The sequence below is a fragment of the Giraffa tippelskirchi genome, chromosome 13, assembly GCF_054371585.1.
Source record: "Giraffa tippelskirchi isolate mGirTip1 chromosome 13, T2T-mGirTip1v1.2.pri, whole genome shotgun sequence".
In the NCBI taxonomy this organism is placed as follows: Eukaryota; Metazoa; Chordata; class Mammalia; order Artiodactyla; family Giraffidae; genus Giraffa; species Giraffa tippelskirchi.
The window spans coordinates 14,276,276-14,296,867 of record NC_137287.1 but is presented as its reverse complement, the minus strand read 5'-3'; the positions used below and the strand labels follow the sequence as shown (position 1 = coordinate 14,296,867).

The following is a 20,592-nucleotide window of genomic DNA, read 5'->3' as shown; positions in this document are numbered from 1 at the left end:
TATCCAGTGGTTCACAAGTTAATGAAGGGGATTCTGGACTGGCAGGGTCTCTAGACTTTGTTCAGTCTCCCAGTCGTGTCCGACCGACTCTTTGCGACCCCATGGACTGCAGCACGCCAGGCCTCCCTGCCCCTCACCATCTCCCAGTTTGCCCAAGTTCACATCCATTGCATAGGCGATGCCATCCATCCATCTCGTCCTCTGACGCCCTCTTCCCTTAACCATTCCCAGCATCAGGGACTTTTCCAATGAGTCAGCTGTTCGCATCAGATGACCAAAATACTGGAGCTTCAGCTTCTAGACTTTAATCCTGAGGAAATAGCTTTTTCTTAATTACCCGGTTCTAGAACACAACGTGAAACTTGGGACTCTAGTCCTAACCCAGGACTTAACTTCTAGCTCGATGGGCTCTCGTGAGCAGTGCGCACGCGCGCGCAGGGCACGGCCGCCGACGTGAGGCGTGAGGGACGCGTGCGCAGCAGAGCCGCAGGGTGGCGCGACTCCTGCAGCGGGGCTCACGGTGCTCGTGTTCCCGGCATGGGCACTTCGCTGTCGCCGCTGCTGACTGTTCTGTCGCTCCTTTCCGGCCGGTGGCTCGAACTAGGTCAGTGTGCTGGCCTGCCTGACTGTCCCAGGAGGCAGGAGGAAGGGGGTGGGGCGTTCGGCCACCTAGGCTGGCAGCGGCCGGAGTTACCTCCCAGAGGCGGCCAAATGGGCGAGGGGGTTAACAGCTCATTTCGTTGTATTTCACTTTTTTTTTTACTTTTAATTTATTATTCTGGAATCTTTTGAGCATAAGAAAATAATAAAACGAGCCTCTCCCGCCCCCCAACCCCCCGCCATGTACCTTTTTCCCAGTTTAAACAGTTGCCAGTTTTAATCTTGTTTGTTTGAAACCCCTTCCATTTTTCCATTCCTCTGGAAGATTTAGTTTGGAGTGAATTGAGGCACGATACAGTTTTATTCGTAATTATTTAGTTTGAATAGCCAAAAAGACAAGAAATCGCACACACACAAAGTATCACTAACTCTCCCACCTAAAAAATTAACAATACTCCTTAATGTCATTAAACATCCAGTTAGTGTTCAAACTCATCTGCTGTGCTCTTAAATTATAGTTTACTTGTTGGATTAATGTCAAAATAAAATTCAAATATTGCTATTGTGTGTTGTTTCTTAATTCTCTTTTAGTCTGAGAATTTGCTGCTTGCTCTATTCCACCCCCCAGCCTCCCTTAAAGTTGATAAAATCATTAGTGTGTGTCAGAAGGAGATCCAGAAAAGGGCCAAAGATAAGATTCTGGGGAACATGAAAATGTGGATTCTGCCTTTAGGGAACCTATAGTACTTAGACATCTTTAGGTAAAAACAAAAAAGTGTGGTCTTTAGGGTCTTGGTTTCTTCCTGTCAAATGAAGGAGTTGAAATAAAGATCCTTTTAATTCTGATTTTTTTGAGGTATTCAAACAGCAAGTATGAGAGTTCATTCAATTATCTGATGATAATTTTTGTGCGCTTGTGCTAGGTGCCAGGTATAGCCTGGCAAAATAGATGTAGTTCTTTTCTTTCTCATATGATATAATGGAGAAGAGACAAAAACAACGTGAGCAGAAGAATGAGTGGAAAGTTGATAGATGTATTTAAGGCTATGTTGTTGTTCAGTCGCTAACTTGTGTCTGACTCTTGCGACTCCATGGAGTATAGCCTACCAGGCTCCTCTGTCCATGGGTTTTCCCAGGCAAGTATTCTGCGGTGGGTTGCCATTTTCTTCTCCAGGGGATCTTCCCAACCTAAGAATCAAACCTGCGTCTCCTGCATTGGCAGGCAGATTCTTACAATGTTTAGATTTATCTCACTGGGACGAAGGGTTGTCATGTAGAGGGACAGAGGTAAAGAAAGAAAATCATTTGTTGAAAACCTACCATGTGCTAAACATTTCGCACATTTTAATATAGCCATGCATTTGAGTTAGTTAGATATTACCCCCATTTTATAGATGAAGAAACTGAAATCCAGAAGTAATTTGCCCAAGGTCATTCAGCAAATTAAGTGACAGAGTAAGAATTTAAAGCCAAATTTTTCAGCCTCCAAATTTTTTCACTGTAGCATTGAGTTTTACATATGATCCAAATATTGCCACTTGTTTTATATATATTCATGTAATTAATGACCACTCTTTTCTCTGCAGGAAATGGGCAGACAACCAACATGGTCCAGCTACCAGGTGGGAGATTCCAGATGGGAACCAATTCACCAGACGGCAGAGATGGTGAAGGACCTGTCCAGGAGGTGACAGTAAAACCCTTTGCCATCGACATATTTCCTGTGACCAACAAAGACTTCAGGTACTCCCAGTGTTCTTCCAGGAGAAGTAACTCCTGGAAGAGTTATTCTAATAATATTTTACAATATTGAAAAGGAGATTAGCTTGTTCACTATCAGAATATGATCTTTGCAAGTGTTATCTGCATTTTTCAGATGAGGAATCTGAAGTCCAAAGAGATTTACCTCATTTTTTATTAGTGGCCAACTGGGCCTGTAACTCAGATCCCCTGACTCTTGCGCCAGTGGATTGTTCTGTGCACTGGGCATAGCACTGAGAAACATGGGCAGAAGTCAGACACTCTTCAGCAGGGGAGGAGGAATCAGGAGAAGGGTCATAATAGTTGAGAGTTCCTTAAATTCCCTTTATATTGGGTTGGCCAAAAAGTGCATTTGGTTTTAAGTAAAAATGATGTATTTTCAGTTTCAACAAGGACGTTACTGAACTAACTGAACAGACTTCTTGGCCAACCCAGAATTACTTAGGGAAATGGAATTATTTCCAGAATCGAACATTTTGATTCCATCTTAATCTAAGAAGCCATGTTGAATGCCTTGATGTCCCCAAAGTGATACGTTTTGGGTAGGCTAAAGTAGAAAATGATCCAGCATATGTCAGTAATTTACCTTCAAACAGTGGAGGGAGGAGTATATAGAAAGGAAGGGGGAAGGAAGAGCAGAGGATGGGAAGATAAATAAAGCAAATGTGAAAAATGACTTAAATTTTACATTTGTGGATTTAAAACTTTTCAAGATCAAAACTTGCTGGTGAAAATTGATTCAGGAGACTCAGGCTAAAATAAGCATAATGATTGTCAGTGAAAGCCTCAGGCCTTTTGACTTGTTGTTTCCACCTCTAGGGATTTGGCTTCAAGAATTAAGGTTGTCAAAAAAAGTTTAGCTAAAAAGGTGACTTTGTAAATAAATGTTAACAATTTAAGGATCACAAATATATTGTATCAACATAACAGAATACTTGCAGCCTTAAAAAACCTGTTGTCAAAAAGAGATAGATAGGTAGTGTTGTGAAGAAAGGTTACAAAATACTACATAGGATATGGCCCAGTTTTTTAAACTATGTGTATAGAATGTATATGCATTAAAAAGAACTGGAAGATGCTATATTGCATGAGGTGATGGATTTTGCTCATGTTTTTGTGATTTCCAAATGAAAATAATGACAGGAAGAACCTTATGAAAGCAATTTAAAAACCCTTGATTGGGGACATCCCTGGCAGTCCAGTGGTTAAGACTCTGTGCTCCCAAGGCAGGGCACTGGTTCAGTTCTTGGTCGGGGAACTGAGATTCTGCATGCTGCACAGTGTAGCCAAAATAAATAAATAAAATAGACATGTCATCTTAAAAAAAAAAATACTTGCTTGTGGAGTGAAGAGGGAGAGAATATAGACAGTTGTATCTTGGTGTGATAATGGATGATTTTAGTTTTTTTCTTTTTATGTGTATTTTCTCATTTTTCTATAATATAATGTTATATATGCTTTAAAAAATATTTTTAAAAGGAAAGTTATTAAAATCAAAGGAGAAATCACTTCTGATCAGGCTCACACCACATCATGACAACCATAGGTTGCTAGCTAGATAGATGCATTCTTTTATATTTCAAATAATGACCTTTTAGATGAAGGAAATATAATGTCACCTCCAGCAAGCCCCTAAACTTTGCTTAGAACTCATAATCTGTGTTTACCTCTCTGGTAAGAGTCTCAAACCATTCAGATGGTCAGAGGTCAGTAAGTAGCTTTTGCTACCAAATCTCACCTCCTCCTCCATTCTCAATACCTCTTTGATGGGTGAACAGTGTCTTCTCATATCAGAAGGCTGACACCAACCGAGTACTCAGTCCAGAGAAAACAATCTGTCTTATCCTGGAAATCTGCATGTTGAAATTGGCTCAGCCATACCAAACTATATGAAAATCCATTCTGAAATCTCAGCAAGTCATTTTTTAAAAAAATATTCATTTATTTATTTGGTGACGTTGGGTCTTAGTTGCAGCGCTTGGACTCTAGTTGTGGCTTTCAAGTTCAGTAGCTCCTCGGCATGTGGGATCTTAGTTTCCCGACCAGAGATCGAACCCGCATCCCCTGCATTGCAAGACAGATTCTTAACTGCTGGACCACAGGGAAGTCCCTCAACAAGTCGTTTCAATTTGACTCAATTTCTCTCATCTGTCTGAGGGAAATAATAAAACCTATTCTCCCTTCCTCCCATGATCGATGTGAGATTAGGTATGTGATGAAGAGAGACCCACTCCCTGCCCTTGAATCTTCTCAGCAGCTTTATTCATTATGTCCCAAAACTGGAGATAACCCAGATGACCTGCAGCTGGTGAATGGATAAACGAAATCTGGTCTATCCATCCAGTGAAATACTACTCAGCAATAAAAAAGAACAAAAACTGCCTAAAAAAAAAAAAAAGGAACAAACTACTGACACTGTCAACAACACGCATGATTCTTAGAAGCAGTATGCTAAGTGAAAGAAGCCAGACCCCAAAACTACATACTGCATGATTCAGTTTATGTGAATTGATATTCTGGGAAAGGCAGAAATATAGAGACAAAAAACAGATCAGTGATTGAGGAGGCATCAGGGAATTTTGGGGGGCAGTTAATGGAACTGCTCTATATCTTGATTGTGACAATGACTATATGCTTTATCAAAACTCACAAAACTATACCCCAGAAAGTGTGAGTTCTCCTGTTTGCGAATTGCACACACACAAACAAATTTTAAAAGAAAATCTGCTGAGGCTCTCAGGTTAATTCCTTGTGGTTCCTGAAGACTCTGTGCTGTGTGACTAATAGGATAAGGGTGTATGAGGTTTGCTGGAGCAAGAGAAGAAGAGGCTGGAGCACAGAATCCTATCAGCTAAACTCGATGAAATCTCTCTTTTTAGGGAGTTTGTCAGGGAGAAAAAGTACCGCACAGAGGCTGAGGTGTTTGGGTGGAGCTTTGTCTTTGAGGACCTTGTCTCTGATGAGCTTAGAAACAAAGCAACGCAGAAAATGCAGGTAAGAGAACCCAGGCTTGCAGCTGGGTTCATGGGACTGGGACCTGGACCGAGAACCCTATGGGGTCTAGGGGATCACCTGGGCCACAGTAGAGAATCAAACCTGAGAACCAGAGGCAGGGAAGAAGCCAGAGAGACCCACCCTGGAAGAGCCAGATGAACACACATTCCTGGGAAGTTCACTCTGTGCTGAGGTCCACATAGAGAGACCCTGTAAAGATGCAGATAATACACAGGGTTCAGGGTGCTCCCTGGGCCAGCCAGAGAACCCCCGAAGAAGCCTGCTTCTAATAAGGGTGGTGAGGTGTCACACTTTAAAGATTCTGAACACAGGGGCTTCCATGGTGGCTCAGTGGTAAAGAATCCGTCTGCCAACGCAGGAGATGGTAGTTCGATCCCTGATGTGGGAAGATCCCACATGCCAAGGAGTGACTAAGCCCGTGTGCCACAACTACTGAGCCTGTGCTCTAGAGCCTGGGAGCTCCAACTACTGAAGCCCGTGAGCCACAATAAGAGAACCCACTGCAACGAGAAGCCCGTGTACCGCAACTAGAGAGTAGCCCCGCTCACCCTAGCTAGAGGAAAGCCCGCGCAGCAGCAAACACCCTGCACAGCCATAAATAAATAAATAAGTAAAAGATCCCAGACACAGCCTCACTTGGACCACCTGAGTCTCAGCCTGAAGTCTCCGCCTCCTGGTGTCCTTCAAGAAGGTGCCTCGCTGGGTCGGAGCATCTTGTAATTGCACTCCTTCTTTTTTGCAGTCTCTCCTCTGGTGGCTCCCAGTGGAAAGGGCATTCTGGAGGCAGGTAAGGGTTGGTTCCTCTGTCTTGTTTTCTACCCCTGCTGACTCTTATTTAGAAGCCTGGCTTCCCGTGATCCCTTCCCCATCCGGGAATACTGAGTTTAAAAGGATGACAGAGAAATTTCAGGGAAGCAGCCAAGTTGCCCCATGTGCTCTGTCCCAGTCCTTTTACCCTGGCCCATCCCACTTGTCCCCTTTCTCCCTTTTGTCTCGTGTAGTCCTTCTTTCTGTCTCTGGACCTCTCCTCACTCACCAGGCTCTCTCTTCCCACTTCCTTGCTCCATCTAGTGGTAAAAGCTGAACTCAGGCACCCTAAGCCTAGCCTTCCTCAGACTTCCATGAGCTCCTAGAAGCTTGTCTCACTTCATCCTGGCTATCAGCCTGCAGGTCCTGGCTCTGGCATACGAGAGAAACTGGAGTTCCCAGTGGTACACGTGAGCTGGAATGATGCCCGTGCCTACTGTGCTTGGCGGGGGAAACGGCTGCCCACTGAGGAAGAGTGGGAATTTGCTGCCCGAGGGGGCTTGAAGGGTATAGAGATGCCAGGGCGATCTCCCTTGATTCTTTCCCTCCATCCTGCCTTGCATGGCGGGGCGGGGGGGGGGGGGGACAGTGCTTCAAAGGGTGGGACGGGCTCACACTCCCTGGAGAAGTGCTTCTTACACTCTGTGGTCATGGACCAGTTGTTACTGTTATTTCCAATCTGTCTCAAACCAGTACTTCCATAAAATACCATAAAAATTAATAACTAGAAAATGGAATGGAAAAACAGACATACTTTTTTTTTAACTGTTGGAGATTCCACAGATATGTGCCACTTCAGATAAATATAATCAGAACAACATGGCATGAGGAAAAGTATTACCTAAACGGGATACCTTTTCCATAGCTGTGGAGGGATTAATGTGACAAACTGCTATTTGTTCATAACTCCGTTATTTTTCAACCCTAACTAAACAAAAAGTTAGAGTGAAATAGCAATTCCCCTTCTTCACTGCCTCTACACACTCTTTGAATGAACACCAGCTATACCCATAGTCAGTATTATTAATGTGATAAATGAGATTGCTTGTTCATTGATCCAGTCTAAGTCCAATGAACAAGTCTCTCAATGCTTACCCTCGGTTTCTGTACTTATCCCAGCATGAGTGGGTAACACTTTACAGAATGGCACTGGTCCAAACCACACCTAGGATTGTGCTGTCCTGGAACAGATCAGAAGTCAGGGGCTCTGAGTGAAGTTCTGTGAGGGCAAGGGAAGGGCGTGAGATGTAAAAGTGAGTCATCTTACCCTTCTTTCTCATCACCTCCTCTCTTCCTTTCGGTCCCCTCGCTCCTTCTGTCTTTCCCTTCTTCCCCAACCCTTCACCTCTCCCCTCTTCCGCTTTCCCCTTGCCCTCCTGGCAGGTCAGGTGTACCCCTGGGGAAACAAGTTCCAGCCAAACCGCACCAACCTGTGGCAGGTAAAGACAAGTTCCTCGCCCTTGTTCTTTTCTCAGGGTGTGGATTGAGACTTGCTGCAGGCCAGGCATGGCGTTAAGGCCATGGGACTCAGGGGCCTTCATGTTCTAACAGACCGGAAAACTGGTAAAGGGGTAAAGCGAAAGACAGCGTAGTGGGGCTGCATAGTAGTGAAGATGAGCAGTGTGTGCTCGGGAGCACATCCCTGCCTGGGACGGTGGGGGAGTGACTGGACAGTGAATGTGCCATTTGAGCTGGTCGAACTGGAGCTTTCCAGGAGAAAAGTGGAGGAAGCAGCATGCGTGTCAGCAGTGGGAAAAGGTACCACGTGTTCAGAGATGCGACAGACTCCGAAGGCTGGCGCACAGAGCCGCTGCACTCCAGTTGAATGAATAAGTTGAACAAGTGATGTCAGCAAATACCGGTTACTTGTTCCAGAATATTGGTGGTAAAGAGGAGGAGGTGAGGAAGGCAGAGTCAGGGCAGGTGAGGGAGAGTGAAGCCTGTTGGTGGTGGAAGTGAAGGCGAAGGTACAAGGGAGCACTGGTTCCTGTAGGGGGAGGCAGGGTACAGAGCGAGGAGGTAGGGCCTTTCCTCCGAAGGCACATGGGGTTCACGTGGCTGAGGGAAGTCGCTGAGAGTGGAGAAGTTGTGGGTGTGCTGGGCGGGTGTGGACACACAGGGCACCACATACTTGCTAATCCAGCCAGGAGGTCATGGTGGAGGACATGAGGCAGCTGGCTTAGGACCTCAGGTCACTGCCCCAAACCCTTCCCCTACCCCAGAGGGTGCTGCAAGATGGCCTTGTTTAAAACCCTTCTGGGCAAGTGGATGGTAAATCCTGTAGCCTAAACATCCCCCACCCACCCACCCCAGGGAAAGTTCCCCAAGGGCGACAAGGCTGAGGATGGCTTCCACGGCGTCTCCCCCGTGAATGCTTTCCCCCCACAGAACGACTACGGTAAGACTGCACAGCGGGTTGCTGTCAGCGCTCACAGGTTGGTTGGCAGGATGGCTCTGCTTGGTGGTCGAGGCAGGAGAAGCAGCCTTGACGGCTCCCCTGGGCCGTTGTTGGTCAGGGCGGGTGGAGGTGGCATATTCAGCCAGGGCCTGACCCACTGCTGTGCCGCAGGGCTCTATGACCTCGTGGGCAACGTATGGGAGTGGACGGCGTCACCGTACCAGGCTGCTGACCAGGACATGCGTGTCCTCCGGGGGGCGTCCTGGATCGACACAGCCGACGGCTCTGCCAACCACCGGGCGCGTGTCACCACCAGGTCAGGGGCTGGGTAGTGGGCACTGCGGGGCTGGGTTCTGTCTCCTGGAGCACAGGTAGCACCGGAGCTGGTGTGGGCGCTGCTTCCACACCTCTCTCTCCACTGGGGGGTGTGGGTCCAGAAGAGAAAGCAAGCCAAGCTCACCAGGTAAAGCCAGGAGCCCAGTGCCTTTTCCTGCCAGCTCTCAGCACCGAGGGAGACTGTGTCTGACGTCTTAATTATATGGGTTTCTTTTGTCCTTGTAGTTAGGCGTGCAGAGGGAGGGGACTGGAATGGCCACATCAATAAGTCATGGCCAGGGATCATTGAAATATTAACTTCTAACAAGAGGGCACAAAAAAACATTTTCTGCAACCATTTTGTTTTACAATCAAGGAAAAATAGACTCAGGGAGGTCCTGGGACCTGCTCATTTCATACAGATGATTAGCGACCGTTCGTGCTGGCCCCTGAATGGTAGAGTCCCCAGCTCCCAAGTCGCCTTCTAGGACTTTCTGCTTGGTCTGTAGATTTATTTTGATTAATCTCCCTGCAGCTCCTCCTGCCCCTGGGTTCCCTAAGGATGGTAGAGAGGCCCTGTGGATTATCCTCACCTTTTTCTTTTTTTTAATGTTTATTTACTTATTTATTTGGTTGCATTGCATCAGGCAGGATCTTTCATTATGACTCACAAACTCTCTAGTTGTGGCACCCAGGCTCAGTAGTTGCAGTGCACCAGCTTACTTGCCCCGAGGAATGGGGGATCTTCATTCCCCGACCAGGGATCGAACCCCATTCCCTGCATTGCAAGGTGGATTTTTAACCACTGGGCCACCCGGGAAGTCTTTCCCCTTTTATCTTAGGACAAAGTAGTGGAGAAAGTATTGGTCTGGGGACCAGAAAATTGGGTTTGCTGCTGATTCCGCTAAAGAAGTGGTTGGCCTTGGACAGGACATTTAAATCTTCCTGGTATCTGATTCTGGGGTCTGTGAGATGGTGAACAAAACCTACCCTCCATAGCAGTAAGAGAAATAGCAAATACAGGAATCCATGTGAAAGTTCTTTGAAAAGTGTGAGTACTGATTGATGCTATGATCTCACTTGTTGCCGACAGGTTCTTTTTGGCTGAGTTATTAGTCTAAACTACCAACAGTTGGAAGTTATTAAGCACGGCCTTTCCTGCCTTTCATGCAGTCTCAGGACCACCTTCGCTTCCTCCACCCTGTCCCAAGGTCCCTTCTTACCTCTCCCCACTCTCCAGGAATGGCACGCCCTCTGGACCTGCCCTCACACCACTTTTCTTTCCAGACCAGGCCCTCCCCAGCCCCCAGCCCCCAAACCCCTCAGACCACAGCAGGCCCTGGGAGCGCTGGAGCAGGAGAGCTGGTTGAGGCCCAGGCCCCTTTCTCAGCGAATGTCCGTTTTCTCTCCCCTTCTCTGGTGGCAGGATGGGCAACACTCCAGATTCAGCCTCAGACAACCTAGGCTTCCGCTGCGCTTCCAGTGCAGGCCGACCGCTTGGGGAGCTGTGAGGGGCCACGCGGAAACCAGAAGAGTCGTGTGGCACCCAGGCCACTCGCCAGCCACATTCCAAACACAGCCAGACTCCAGATGACCTCCATCCCCTTCCACATCCTCTGTGACAGGCACTTCTCCCCAGGGCAGGAAAGGACCCTGACCTCCACAGAGGGGTGACACTGTTTCTTGGAGAAGGGGCCCAACTTATTGATTGTGGCCAGGAGCTGGGTGTTTCTCTTAGAGGTCAGATATTGACCATATAGGGGCCACATACTCAAACAGTTGGGGCACAGTGCTCAGAAAGGCAGTTTGTGAAAAAAAATTTCAATCTGCTCCTTCCCCCCTTCATGATGTCTAACCCAGGGATCTGACATTATTCAAGGCAGAATCTCCCCCAGCCCAGGAATGGAACCAGGGTCTCATGCACTGCAGGCGATTCTTTACCAACTGAGCTCTCAGGGAATCCAGAATCTCCCCAGGCCTCCTTGTTTTCCCAGCAAGTTGCCATAGAAAGAAAATGATTCTTTTATTTGCCTTATTTGTGGGGTTTCACACATCTTCGAGGGAACCTGGTTTCCAGCACATGAAATGCAGTTCCGTGGGCTCTTTAAAGCTCAGTATCAGTCTTAAAAGGGTCTAGGAGAACCATGGATTTACCAGGTGAGACTGTGCACCATGGGAGTCACAGAATGAAGAGTACTCAGAAGAAACAGCAGATGATTCCCTTTCTATTGTTAATTATGCAAGGGCTCCCACATGCCTCTATAAACGTCCCCAGAGAAGAACCTGCTCCCGTGGTGTCACCGGATATTGTGGGGTCAGTAAAAATCGGCTGTGATTGTGATTCTCAGACTTCTCTTTTCATCCTCACCCTGGGACCCTCCAGGCAGTGAACGAGTGTCAGTAACTCTGGACCTCCCAGAGGAGAAGTGGAGATGGTAGTACACCTGGGCAGTGGAGCTGCGAGAGGCTCCAGGTTCTAGACCACAGCTGGTCCCCCAGTCCGGAGGCCTGGCTCTGGGTGCACTGACCACCAAGTGATGCCCCTGAGAGGGGAGAGTGGCCCCAGTTCCTGGGGTCCTGGCCAGGGCCAAGTGCACTCTCTGGACAGGGCCCTGCACACGCTCTCACCCCCTTTCGGTGGCTTCTGCTCCCTGCCTGACCCCTGCCCCACCTGCCCCGCCGCCCTCCCCTCAGAAGTCCTCCTCAACCAGGGAGAGGAGCACAGCCTTGGGCGTGTTCTCGAAGAGGGCCGCCCGGTTCTGCTGCTGCCCCTTCTTCACCCAGTGACCATAGATCCGGAAAGCGTAGGCGTCGATGAGTCGCCGCAGAGGCCGGAGGGCGTAGGGGTCTCGAATGACGATCTCCCGGGTCACGGGCTTCACCCGGCGATACTGGTAGTAGATGCGCACGGAAGCCAGCACTGTCAAGCAGATCACCTGCGGGGGGCGGGGCCTGAGCACCGGGCCACACCCCCCAGGCCTTCTCCTCCCGCGCCCAGCGCAGGCCAACCGGAGCTTGTATGCCTCCAAGCCGCCTTGTGTGGCGTCGGCTGGACGCGTCCTAGCGTCACCGACCCCCACCTCCTAATTACCCCCATTCCTACCCTACCCGCAAGCGCAGGCTTTTAGGCTGTCAGAGCCAGAAGCCAGAAGAAATTGAGCTGGAACCATCATAGGGCTGGGTAGGAGGGGAAGGAGGGGTGCTCTGGAAACGCCGTGGTCGTAAGGAGTCCTTAAGAAAGGCACTGGGGGCTTGGGTTTCAGGGGCCGCGGCGCCCGCCCCGGGGACCCTGAGTGGGAGGTGAGCCCGCAGTACCTTGAACTTGCCCCGGGGGCTGAAGTGACGCACTTCCTCCACCACGTACTGCTGGAAGAAGGGGTGCGCCAAGGCCTCTTCTGCGGAGCAGCGGCTCTGGGGGCTCACCACCAAGAAGCGGGAAACCTGAGAGAAACAAGGAGGGACGGAGGACGTGGCAGGCCGGGGGTATCTCCCCCAAGCAAGCGTCTCCATCTCTTCCACCCCCCCACCCCGGCCCCGCACGCCGGGAACACTGGACTTGCCCCCGGCCTGAGCCCGGGAGCCAGCAGGCCCGGCCTCTCACCATGTCCTTCACGGTGTCCGAGTAATCGTCCCATTCTGGTGAGCCAAACTGGTAGTTGCCACTCATGATCATTCTCAACATCAGCATCTGCTTGCGGTGCCAGAAGGGCGGGGAGCCGGCCAGCAGCGTGTACATGATGACCCCCGTGCTCCACCTGGCACCAGGGAAGCCGGAGGGAGGCAGGTGGGGGGGCTGGAGCGCCCACCCCTATCCCCCCATCCCCAGCCAGGTGCTCCCGGTCAGGGGAGCACCCCTGTCCCTACGGGTCACCTCCCTTCCCCCTACACACTCACATGTCCACCTCCTTCCCATAGCCGGGGTGGTCATCATTCATGGAGCACTCGATGATCTCAGGGGCCAGGTAACTGGGGGTCCCACAGACCTCTGCAGGGACAGTTTCCATCAGGGCAGGTCAGCAGAGGCACATGGAACAGAAAGGCCCACAGAGACAGTGGACGTGGAACTGAAATGGTATGGCCAGACTGGGACTCGAAACACAGCCTCAGGCTCAGGGCCAAGGGCAGGCCAGGGTGCTGGCTCCTATGGCCACCCGCTTGGGGCCTGTCAGAGGCTTGATCATAAGAGCCAGCACTGGCCTGGAACACAGGCAGTGGGAACCTGGCTCAGCCTAGTCCCGGGAAGAGACATCCAGCCTTGAAATGGTAGGATTTTTTATTCTGGGGGAAAAAGACCCAGGCAGTCCCTGTTCCCAGGAGAGCTGATGAGAGAGCCTGAGCCCCTGACACAGGACAGGGCCACATCACCGGACCTCGCAGCTTCTCTCCTGGCTCCAGCTGGCAGGAAAAGCCGAAGTCTGTAAGCTTGATGTTCATGTTATCGTCCAGGAGGATGTTCTCGGGCTTCAGATCCCGATGCACGATGTTGAGTCTGTGCAAGGTGGCGATCACCTCCAGCAGGGCTCTCATGATCTTCCTGGGGTAACACAGGCACACGTTACCTACATCTGCTACTCTGCAGGGTCAGGTAACAGGCAGGGAGACCGAAGCCCATAGGCCAGCCCAACTGCAAGTGACGGAGGACTCCAGACAGGTGGGCCCACCTAGGCTGGGTCAAGGAAGGAGGGATGCCACCAGAGCCCATGGCGCACACTTCCCAACCAGACCAGTGTATGCCACGCCACCTCCACGACCTCCATGCCTAAGCTGGACTCAGACTGGAAGTAGGGAGTGAGGCAAGTGGACCCTCACCTGGTCTCCTTCTCACTCAGGGTGGCCTTCTCAGTGAGGTAGTCAAAGAGCTCCCCTCTCTTCATCCTGTGGGGACAGAGGGTTTGTCACTGGATGGACCAGCAGGCTACCCCCGCCTTACCCTATTTCCCACCTAACACCTCCAGGGGCAAATTGGCCCACTCCCCACAAAGGACCACAATCTGCAGGGAGGAGCTGGGGAAGTGAGTGGAGAGGCTGTCTGGGAAGGTTGGAGGAAGAACAAGGGACATTGGAGGGGTGGGGTGGCACCATTGTGAGGGTCCCCCATGTGTGGGAGTGACAGCATGGGCTGGGACCCATCAAAGCCAAAATCAGCTGGGGGAGAAGAGAGGGACCCTGAGTCACTGGCCCAAGGTCCCAGACCCAGATCAGAAGGACCAGAGTGTCCTGACTTTTTCCAGGAACAAATGGAAGCAGCAGGAGTACAGGTGATGGAGGAGCGGTTTTGCCCATTTTTGGATTTCTTAGGATTAAGAATTGTGGTTCCATCTTCCCACTTGGGAGGATCTAGAAGGAGGTCTCTGCTGGAATAATCTAGTTATACCCTGAAGGGCAACTTGAGGCAGCATTATAAATAACTTCCCAAGCAACTTCTTCAAAGGTTAGAGACATTTGAGCTGCCTGCAAGGGCTCTACAGGACTGAGCCACTGAGCAGAGTTGAGACAGCTGCAGCTGGGCAAGGCTGGAGGGGTCCTGGGAAAGTCTCCCTTGGTTGAATAAAAAACGTGCATCCTGCCCACCCCTCCAGGGAAAGCAGGGTCCAAGAGATTTTGGCCAGTATCAGAGGGAGACAAGAAAATCCTTGAACTTAGCTGGTGCAGCAGGGAGGGGAGTTCTCTTTGAGGAGCAGCCCAGAAATTATAGATGTAACCCTTGTTTCAGACATTATCAGTACCATGTTCCTAAAAAGCAATGTGTGCCTCTGGTTTTAATCACTTCAATTCCATTTTAAACACTCTAGGAGAACTCACTAATGGCAGCAGCAGCAGCAAAAAGATGTACACTGCAAGGTCCATCAGCAGGCTCCTGCCTTCCTGGAGCTGGCAGTTTAATTGTACACAAAGGCCAAATTAAATGGTGTCTCCACGAAAAAAAGTAACACTGTGCATGTTCAGTATGGTGACAAAAAAAAAAAATTCCAACAATACAAAATCTGCTTGAACAATTCTCTGAAGTAAATCTAGTCCCTAGATGACAAGGAGCTTATCTCAATAGTCCTGTTGGTGCACAAGCAGGGGAATAGTGACATGTTGTTGACAGTGATAATGGTGATGATGACATTGATGATAATGTCAATCTTTGAACTACATGCCAAATACAATCTCTACTGCCTGCCTCTCTCATGGGCCTCTTGCCCCAATACTGCTTCAGCTCTTCCCTCTGCTGGGGGCTCCTTCTCTGGGTCTTGCCTGGACCCCATCTCTCCCTTCACCCAGGTCTCTGCTCAGGTCACTTCTGGAGAATATTCCCCACCTGCTCCCTCTGACCCTTGCTCAGCTCTATGTGTCTGGATATGTGCATAACTGTGTGTGTTTTATGACTTGATTGCTTTCTCCTCACACTCTGTGAAAATTAGTGCATGTAGTAGGTTCGCATAGCCTCAATGTCTAGAATAAGCATTGCCTGGCCACCATGGTCATCATCATGGTAGTTAGTAATGACTAGCATTTACATTGTGTCAGTCCCTGTGTATTTATTACTCCTGCAATGCTGATGAGAAAGCTGATGTGGAAAGTAAATCATCCAGCCCAGAAGGGACCCAGGGTTCAAAACCAGGCAGCCTGACCCCAGGGGGCTGATCTTCTTAAAGCCTCTGTGACCTTATTTGATGTCCACCATGTAGGGGGCTGGCTGCTGGTCTCCAGGAAGCCCTGGATGGGGGGCCACAATAGAATTTTCTCAGTTAGGCCTCAGGCCTGGGTACTTACAGATCAAACACCAAGAAGAAGAAGGTGTTGGTCTCATAAGTGTCCTTCAGCTGTACTGAAATGGAAATGGCTCATCTCAGGAGCAGAGGAGCCCAGGCAGGGCAGTGGAGGTGCAGGGGCGAGGGGATTAAAGGCGCTGTGGGCTGACTCAGAAGCTGGAGGGGGTATCAGGGTTCAAAGGAAGCCTCCCCCTCCCCCCGGGAGAGGGGGCAGCCAGGGACTTTGAACTCCCCATTCCCCCACCCACACTCCTGCCTATCATCCCTTCTGTGGGGCTGAAAGAGGAGGCTTAGAGCTGAATCCTGGGAGCAGGAAGGTGGAGCTGGGAGCCCCAAGCCTCCGGGCCCTGGGTTGCAGGAGACAGTCTGGGTGTTTCTGGCTAGCTGCACTGGGGCCACACTCCCCGACCTGTGTTATCAGCGCAAAACGGTGGCAGAGCACCCTGCTGCGGCTCGGGGCCACCACTCACTGATGTTGGGGTGTCCCGAGACCTTGCGCAGGATGTCCACCTCCTTCTGCGTGGCCTCTCGCAGCTCCTGCACCTCCTTGGAGCTGAAGCTGCCCCCGCCGGTGATGTCAATGATCTTCACAGCATACTCCTGGCACGTGGGCTTGTGGATGCAGCGCCTGACGACGCTGCTCACTCCCCTGGGGGTGCAGAGGACAGATGGTCCTGGGGGCCCCTCACCCCAGGGGGAGGCCCACATTCAGGCCACAGCAGAGAGGTCCTGCCTTGTCCCCCAACTCCCTGTGAGCTTCGGGGCAGCAGTCCCCAACTTTGGGGCCCATTTTTGGCACCAGGGGCCAGTTTCATGAAAGATAGTTTTTCCATGGACCTGTGGGATGAGGGATGGTTTCGGGATGATTCAAGCGCATTACATTTATTGTGTACTTTATTTCTATTAGTATTGTATCAGCTCCACCTCAGAGCATCAGGCATTAGTTCCCGGAGGTTAGGAACCTCTGCTTTGGGGGACAGAAGGATGAAGAAGGCACGGAGTGGGGAGGCGATTTGCCTGGAGCCAAAGAGGAAGAAGTCTGCTTTCAGGCCTCCTGGTTCCCAGTTCAGTGCTTTCTCAGCACAGAGGAAGAAACCGTATACTCCTAGGACCGCAAGCTTCATTCTGACGCATGATCCCTGACCCTGGGCCAAGGCTGGGTTTGGATGTGCTGTCAACAGCTCTGGGGTTGGAGGGTGGAGTTCCCTTTGCTGGGAGGGTCTCTGATCTGGGTGTCCTTATACCTGCTTCCTCCATCCCAAACCCCAAACTGAAGTTTTCTCCAAGTGGACAGTGCTTTGGGGATAAAGACAGTCAGGGCTCAGGGTCAAGGAGAGGTTGTTCCTGCCCGCAGAGCTGGCCAGAACCTCGGATAGCACTTCATGGGGGAGGTCTGGGCCTTACCTGCCCAGGATCTCCTTGGGCTCATAGTTCTCGTAGAAGTCCTGTGCAGAATAGGAGTCCGGCAGCGACTTGTCCTGGGTCATGTCAGCTCTAAGAGGGGAACAGAAAGAAACTGTCAGCCTTCCTGACCTAGGGGATGTGGTCTGTGAGGTCCATCTCTCCCTTAGCTTTGTATTTCCTGGCAGAGAGCTGACTTCTGTGAATATTCAAAATAAATGCTTGTGAATTTTATAGATAGCCAATGGGAATGTGCTGTATAACACAGGGAGCTCAACCTGGTGCTCTGTGTCAACCTAGAGGGGTGGGATGGGATGGGAGGTGGGAGGGAGGTTCAAGAAGGAAGGGACATAAGTATAGCTACAGCTGATTCATGTTGATACATGGCAGAAACCAACACTGTAAAACAATTACCCTTCAATTAAAAATCAATAAATTAAAAAAAATTATTTAAAAAAACGCTTGTGAATTTTAAGAAAGCTCTGGAAAGAGACCAGCTTGCTTCTCCCCCCTGGTGTAAACTCTTGTGACCCCAGGTGACCACGTGGCTCCCAAAATGTTCTCCTTGTTAGCTGTTGCTCCCCAGAAGGAGCAGCAGATGGTCAGCCAGGTCCAAGCCCAGGTTTGAGGCAGGAATCAGAACATTGGCCCCCAGGGTTAGCTCTGACAAGGCCAGCACACCCCTGGGTTTAGAAAGAACCACCAACAAACTCTGCAAAGGACAAATTAAAGTGCTGTTTCTTTTCCTCTTTGAGGAGATGAAGCCGGTCTTGCTTTCCTTTGCCTGCCCTTTGCACTTGTGGAAAAGCTGAGAAACTTCACGGTTTCATCTTCAAATACGGCGCTCCCATAATCTCGCCTTATTGCTCCAGTAGTAACTGTCCTACCTGGAAAACACCTCTCCTTCCAGGACAGGCTTCCTATGCTTCCCACTGCTGCTTCCTCACTCCTTCTGTCCTTAACCAGGACTCCTGTTGTCACTCTCCCTCCTGCTCTCTTTCTTCCTTCCTCTGTTCTCTTTCTTCCTTCCTTCTTTTTTTCCCTTCCTTTTTTTTTAAAGTTTTTTTTTTTTTTTTTTTTGCCTATATTGTTTTATTTTGTTTTGGGGGCTGCACCACTGGGCATGCGGGATCCTAGTTCCCCAACCCAGAATCAAACCCACACCCCCTGCACTGGAAGCTCGGCGTCTTAACCTCTGGACTACCAAGGAAGTCCCTTTTCCTCCTTCCTTTCTTTCTTTCATACTCTGAGAAGCACTGTGCCAGGTGCTCCGAGGGATGCAGAGCTTGATGGGTGAGTCCTGGTCCTGGCCTCTGGTGTCACTCCTGGACATGTGCCTACTTCATCCATCCGTGATGGTCTCTGGGACTTCCCAACCATCCCTCCCGCTGTGCCCAGTGCACGTGTATTACTAGTTCTGCTCCACAGATGTAAGTCAGCGGCTGGAGGTATCCCTCTGGTCCAGATTCCTGCCCACAGGAGGATCCTGTCCTCAGCATGCCCTGGGCCCTACCTAACGATGAGAAGTGAGCCCTGGGTGGTACCGCTGCAGTGTGGGCAGAGCGGAGCCAGGACACTCAGGCCTGGACCCAGGGGAGCTGGCTGGCTTTGCTTCAGGAACGCGGAGGCCACTGGGCACTGAACTCCTTCCTCGCTCGGAGGATTTGAGGAATGGAGAAAACACTGTACCAACTGGAAGAGGGGCAGAGAGAAAATGGGCACGAGCTTCCGCTCAGCACGGCCAAAGCTGCCTCTGGTCCCACTTCCATCCCGCTCTCTGGGTCCAAGAAGGCCTGGCCTGATCAAGAGGCCAGTTTGCTGACTGGTGGTAGCCCGGGCTGCCTGGGGACAGGCTGGCTGTTCCAGGAATCCTGGCGTCCTCACTGCCGGATGCCTGGTTACCGGGGGAAGGACAAGAATAACAACGGTCTCCTCTGCCAGCAGCAGGCCTGGCGCTGCCTCCACTCCACCCTCGTCAGCAACCCTGGCTGAGCACAGGAGTGTCTGTTCCCCGTAAAAATTAGCCCAGTTCCTGGTGAGTCCTGTAAAGTTCCCAAGGCAGGCATCTGTTCCCTCCACCCCCCCCACCTCAAAGCCGGGTAGGTCTCTCCCTTCCCCCAGCCCTCCATGAGCAGACGGTGTAGCCAGCTCCAGCCTGGCATGCCATCCCATCCAGGGGCCCCATTACCCGGCACAACCAGCTCCACCCAAGTTCTGGCACTGGGCGGGTGGTTGGGGAGGTCCTTCTTGCCCCATCCCCTCGCTCTAGGCCTACTTTTGGGCCAGCTTCGTGCCTCCGTCCATTGCCCCCACCTGTATCCCCCAAGACGTCTTTGGAAAGGGTCCCCAAAAGTGAGGACATAGGCTGGTACTTTTTGGAACATCACATCTCTCCCCAAAACTCAGAGTCAGCAAACATAGTTACAGGGATCTACTTTCTGTGGACAAGTATCTTCAAAAGTCAATGCTGCCATTCTCCTGGGTTCGTCTACTGTCAGAAGTGGGGAGAAGTGGGCCTAATGGGTTTGAGAGGGTTATGTCTTCTCTACCCCGTGACTTCTCCCACTCCCCACCTGGCTTTTATCAGTCACTGACCCAGCTACTCACCGCTATGTCCTCGCAGGCTCTGGAGTGAACGTGATGGGAATCCCAAAGGTCCCGGACCCCCCCAGGGAGAGGGGACAGCGGAGGACTGAAGTGTGTCCCAAGCAGACACTTGCGGCCCGAGTAGGGTATCTTGCTGTTCTTCCTTCGGGCTTTGCTACTTGAGGACGGAAGGCTGATGTGCCAAAAATAAAGCACAACTGCAAAGCTGGGATGCTGGCCAAGGCTTGGCAGGCCAAGTCTCACCAGGGGGTGACCTCTGGTGGAGGGTGAAGGAAGTTTGCGGGGCCTGGGAGCAGGCAGGGCAGCATGTGGTGATCAGTCAGTGACCAGTGACCAGTCTTCCCTCGGGAGCTCCCTCAGCCTCCAGGCCTGGAGAAGAACAAAGCCAGCTTGCCAGGAATGCACTGGCTTCTCTGTGTGCTGAGCGCCCACCCTGCAGCCTGGCTGCCAGGGGGAGCCGCTCAGCTACGGTTTGTGTGGCTGCCTGACCAAATGCAGACCTCAAAGGTTATCCGGGACTCCATCTCTGATCAGCCTCCAAGATTTCATTCTTAACTCATTGTTTTCAGCCAGCAGTTTCTGATGAATGAGAGGAGGTGCATGTGCCAGGAAAACACCTGGGCGCTAACCGTGGGCAGCTTTGGGCTCTTTGGGTTAGGGTCCTCATCAGCGTGATTCTAGCTTAAGAGGTTGACAGAACTGGAAATAATGTATGCCGGCACAAAAAGGACACTTTAAAAAAATATTTCAGAGAAATTAAGCTTTTTTATATTTATTTTTTATTTATAATTTATTTGGCTGTGTCGAATCCTAGCTGCGGCTGGAGGAGTCTTTGATCTTCTTTGCCACCTCTTTGCATGAAGACTCCAGCTGCAGCATGTGGGATCTACTTCCCTGACTCAGGCCTTCTGCATTGGGAGCGTGAAGTCT

The 20,592-nt window shown here is 50.6% G+C and overlaps 2 protein-coding genes across 8 annotated transcripts; one reads left to right on the top strand and one right to left on the bottom strand.

Moving 5' to 3' along the window:
* The first annotated feature begins 480 nt into the window (after positions 1-480).
* Positions 481-11,237, top strand: SUMF2 (sulfatase modifying factor 2). 5 transcript variants are annotated; one of them, XM_081558151.1, is made up of 9 exons: positions 481-604; positions 2,187-2,343; positions 5,241-5,355; positions 6,119-6,163; positions 6,540-6,690; positions 7,567-7,622; positions 8,497-8,581; positions 8,753-8,897; positions 10,323-11,237. In XM_081558151.1, exons 1-9 carry the CDS (start codon positions 538-540, stop codon positions 10,405-10,407), a joined length of 906 nt encoding a protein of 301 aa, XP_081414277.1. In that variant the 5' UTR covers positions 481-537; the 3' UTR covers positions 10,408-11,237. The 5 variants fall into 5 exon arrangements, with proteins under 5 accessions (XP_081414277.1, XP_081414276.1, XP_081414279.1 ...); XM_081558150.1 differs by having other exon boundaries at positions 2,187-2,352; XM_081558153.1 differs by having other exon boundaries at positions 481-608.
* On the bottom strand, positions 10,903-19,828 carry PHKG1 (phosphorylase kinase catalytic subunit gamma 1). 3 transcript variants are annotated; one of them, XM_081558147.1, is made up of 10 exons: positions 19,663-19,828; positions 17,059-17,148; positions 16,125-16,303; positions 15,656-15,710; positions 13,706-13,771; positions 13,267-13,430; positions 12,791-12,881; positions 12,498-12,651; positions 12,212-12,337; positions 10,903-11,832 (listed from the first exon to the last, which is right to left on the bottom strand). In XM_081558147.1, the coding sequence occupies exons 2-10, from the start codon at positions 17,139-17,141 to the stop codon at positions 11,587-11,589; spliced, it is 1,164 nt and encodes a 387-aa protein (XP_081414273.1). In that variant the 5' UTR covers positions 17,142-17,148; positions 19,663-19,828; the 3' UTR covers positions 10,903-11,586. The 3 variants fall into 3 exon arrangements, with proteins under 3 accessions (XP_081414273.1, XP_081414275.1, XP_081414274.1); XM_081558149.1 differs by having other exon boundaries at positions 15,656-15,705; positions 16,147-16,303; XM_081558148.1 differs by lacking the exon at positions 19,663-19,828 and adding an exon at positions 18,804-18,824 and having other exon boundaries at positions 17,059-17,126.
* Between the last annotated feature and the right edge of the window lie 764 nt (positions 19,829-20,592).

What these genes read in the sequence shown, in the direction of transcription:
- SUMF2 (XM_081558150.1), top strand. Translation starts at nt 538, where the DNA reads ATGGGCACTTCGCTGTCGCCGCTGCTGACTGTTCTGTCGCTCCTTTCC. An exon ending in AAAGGGCATTCTGGAGGCAG is followed by an intron (nt 6,164 to 6,539) that starts GTAAGGGTTGGT and finishes CCTGGCTATCAG; the next exon opens with CCTGCAGGTCCTGGCTCTGG. An exon ending in CCCCCCACAGAACGACTACG is followed by an intron (nt 8,582 to 8,752) that starts GTAAGACTGCAC and finishes GCTGTGCCGCAG; the next exon opens with GGCTCTATGACCTCGTGGGC.
- PHKG1 (XM_081558148.1), bottom strand. Translation starts at nt 18,824, where the DNA reads ATGGAAGTGGGACCAGAGGCA. An exon ending in TTCTTCTTGGTGTTTGATCT is followed by an intron (nt 13,772 to 15,655) that starts GTAAGTACCCAG and finishes CTGTCCCCACAG; the next exon opens with GATGAAGAGAGGGGAGCTCT. An exon ending in CTGAGTGAGAAGGAGACCAG is followed by an intron (nt 13,431 to 13,705) that starts GTGAGGGTCCAC and finishes GTGTTACCCCAG; the next exon opens with GAAGATCATGAGAGCCCTGC.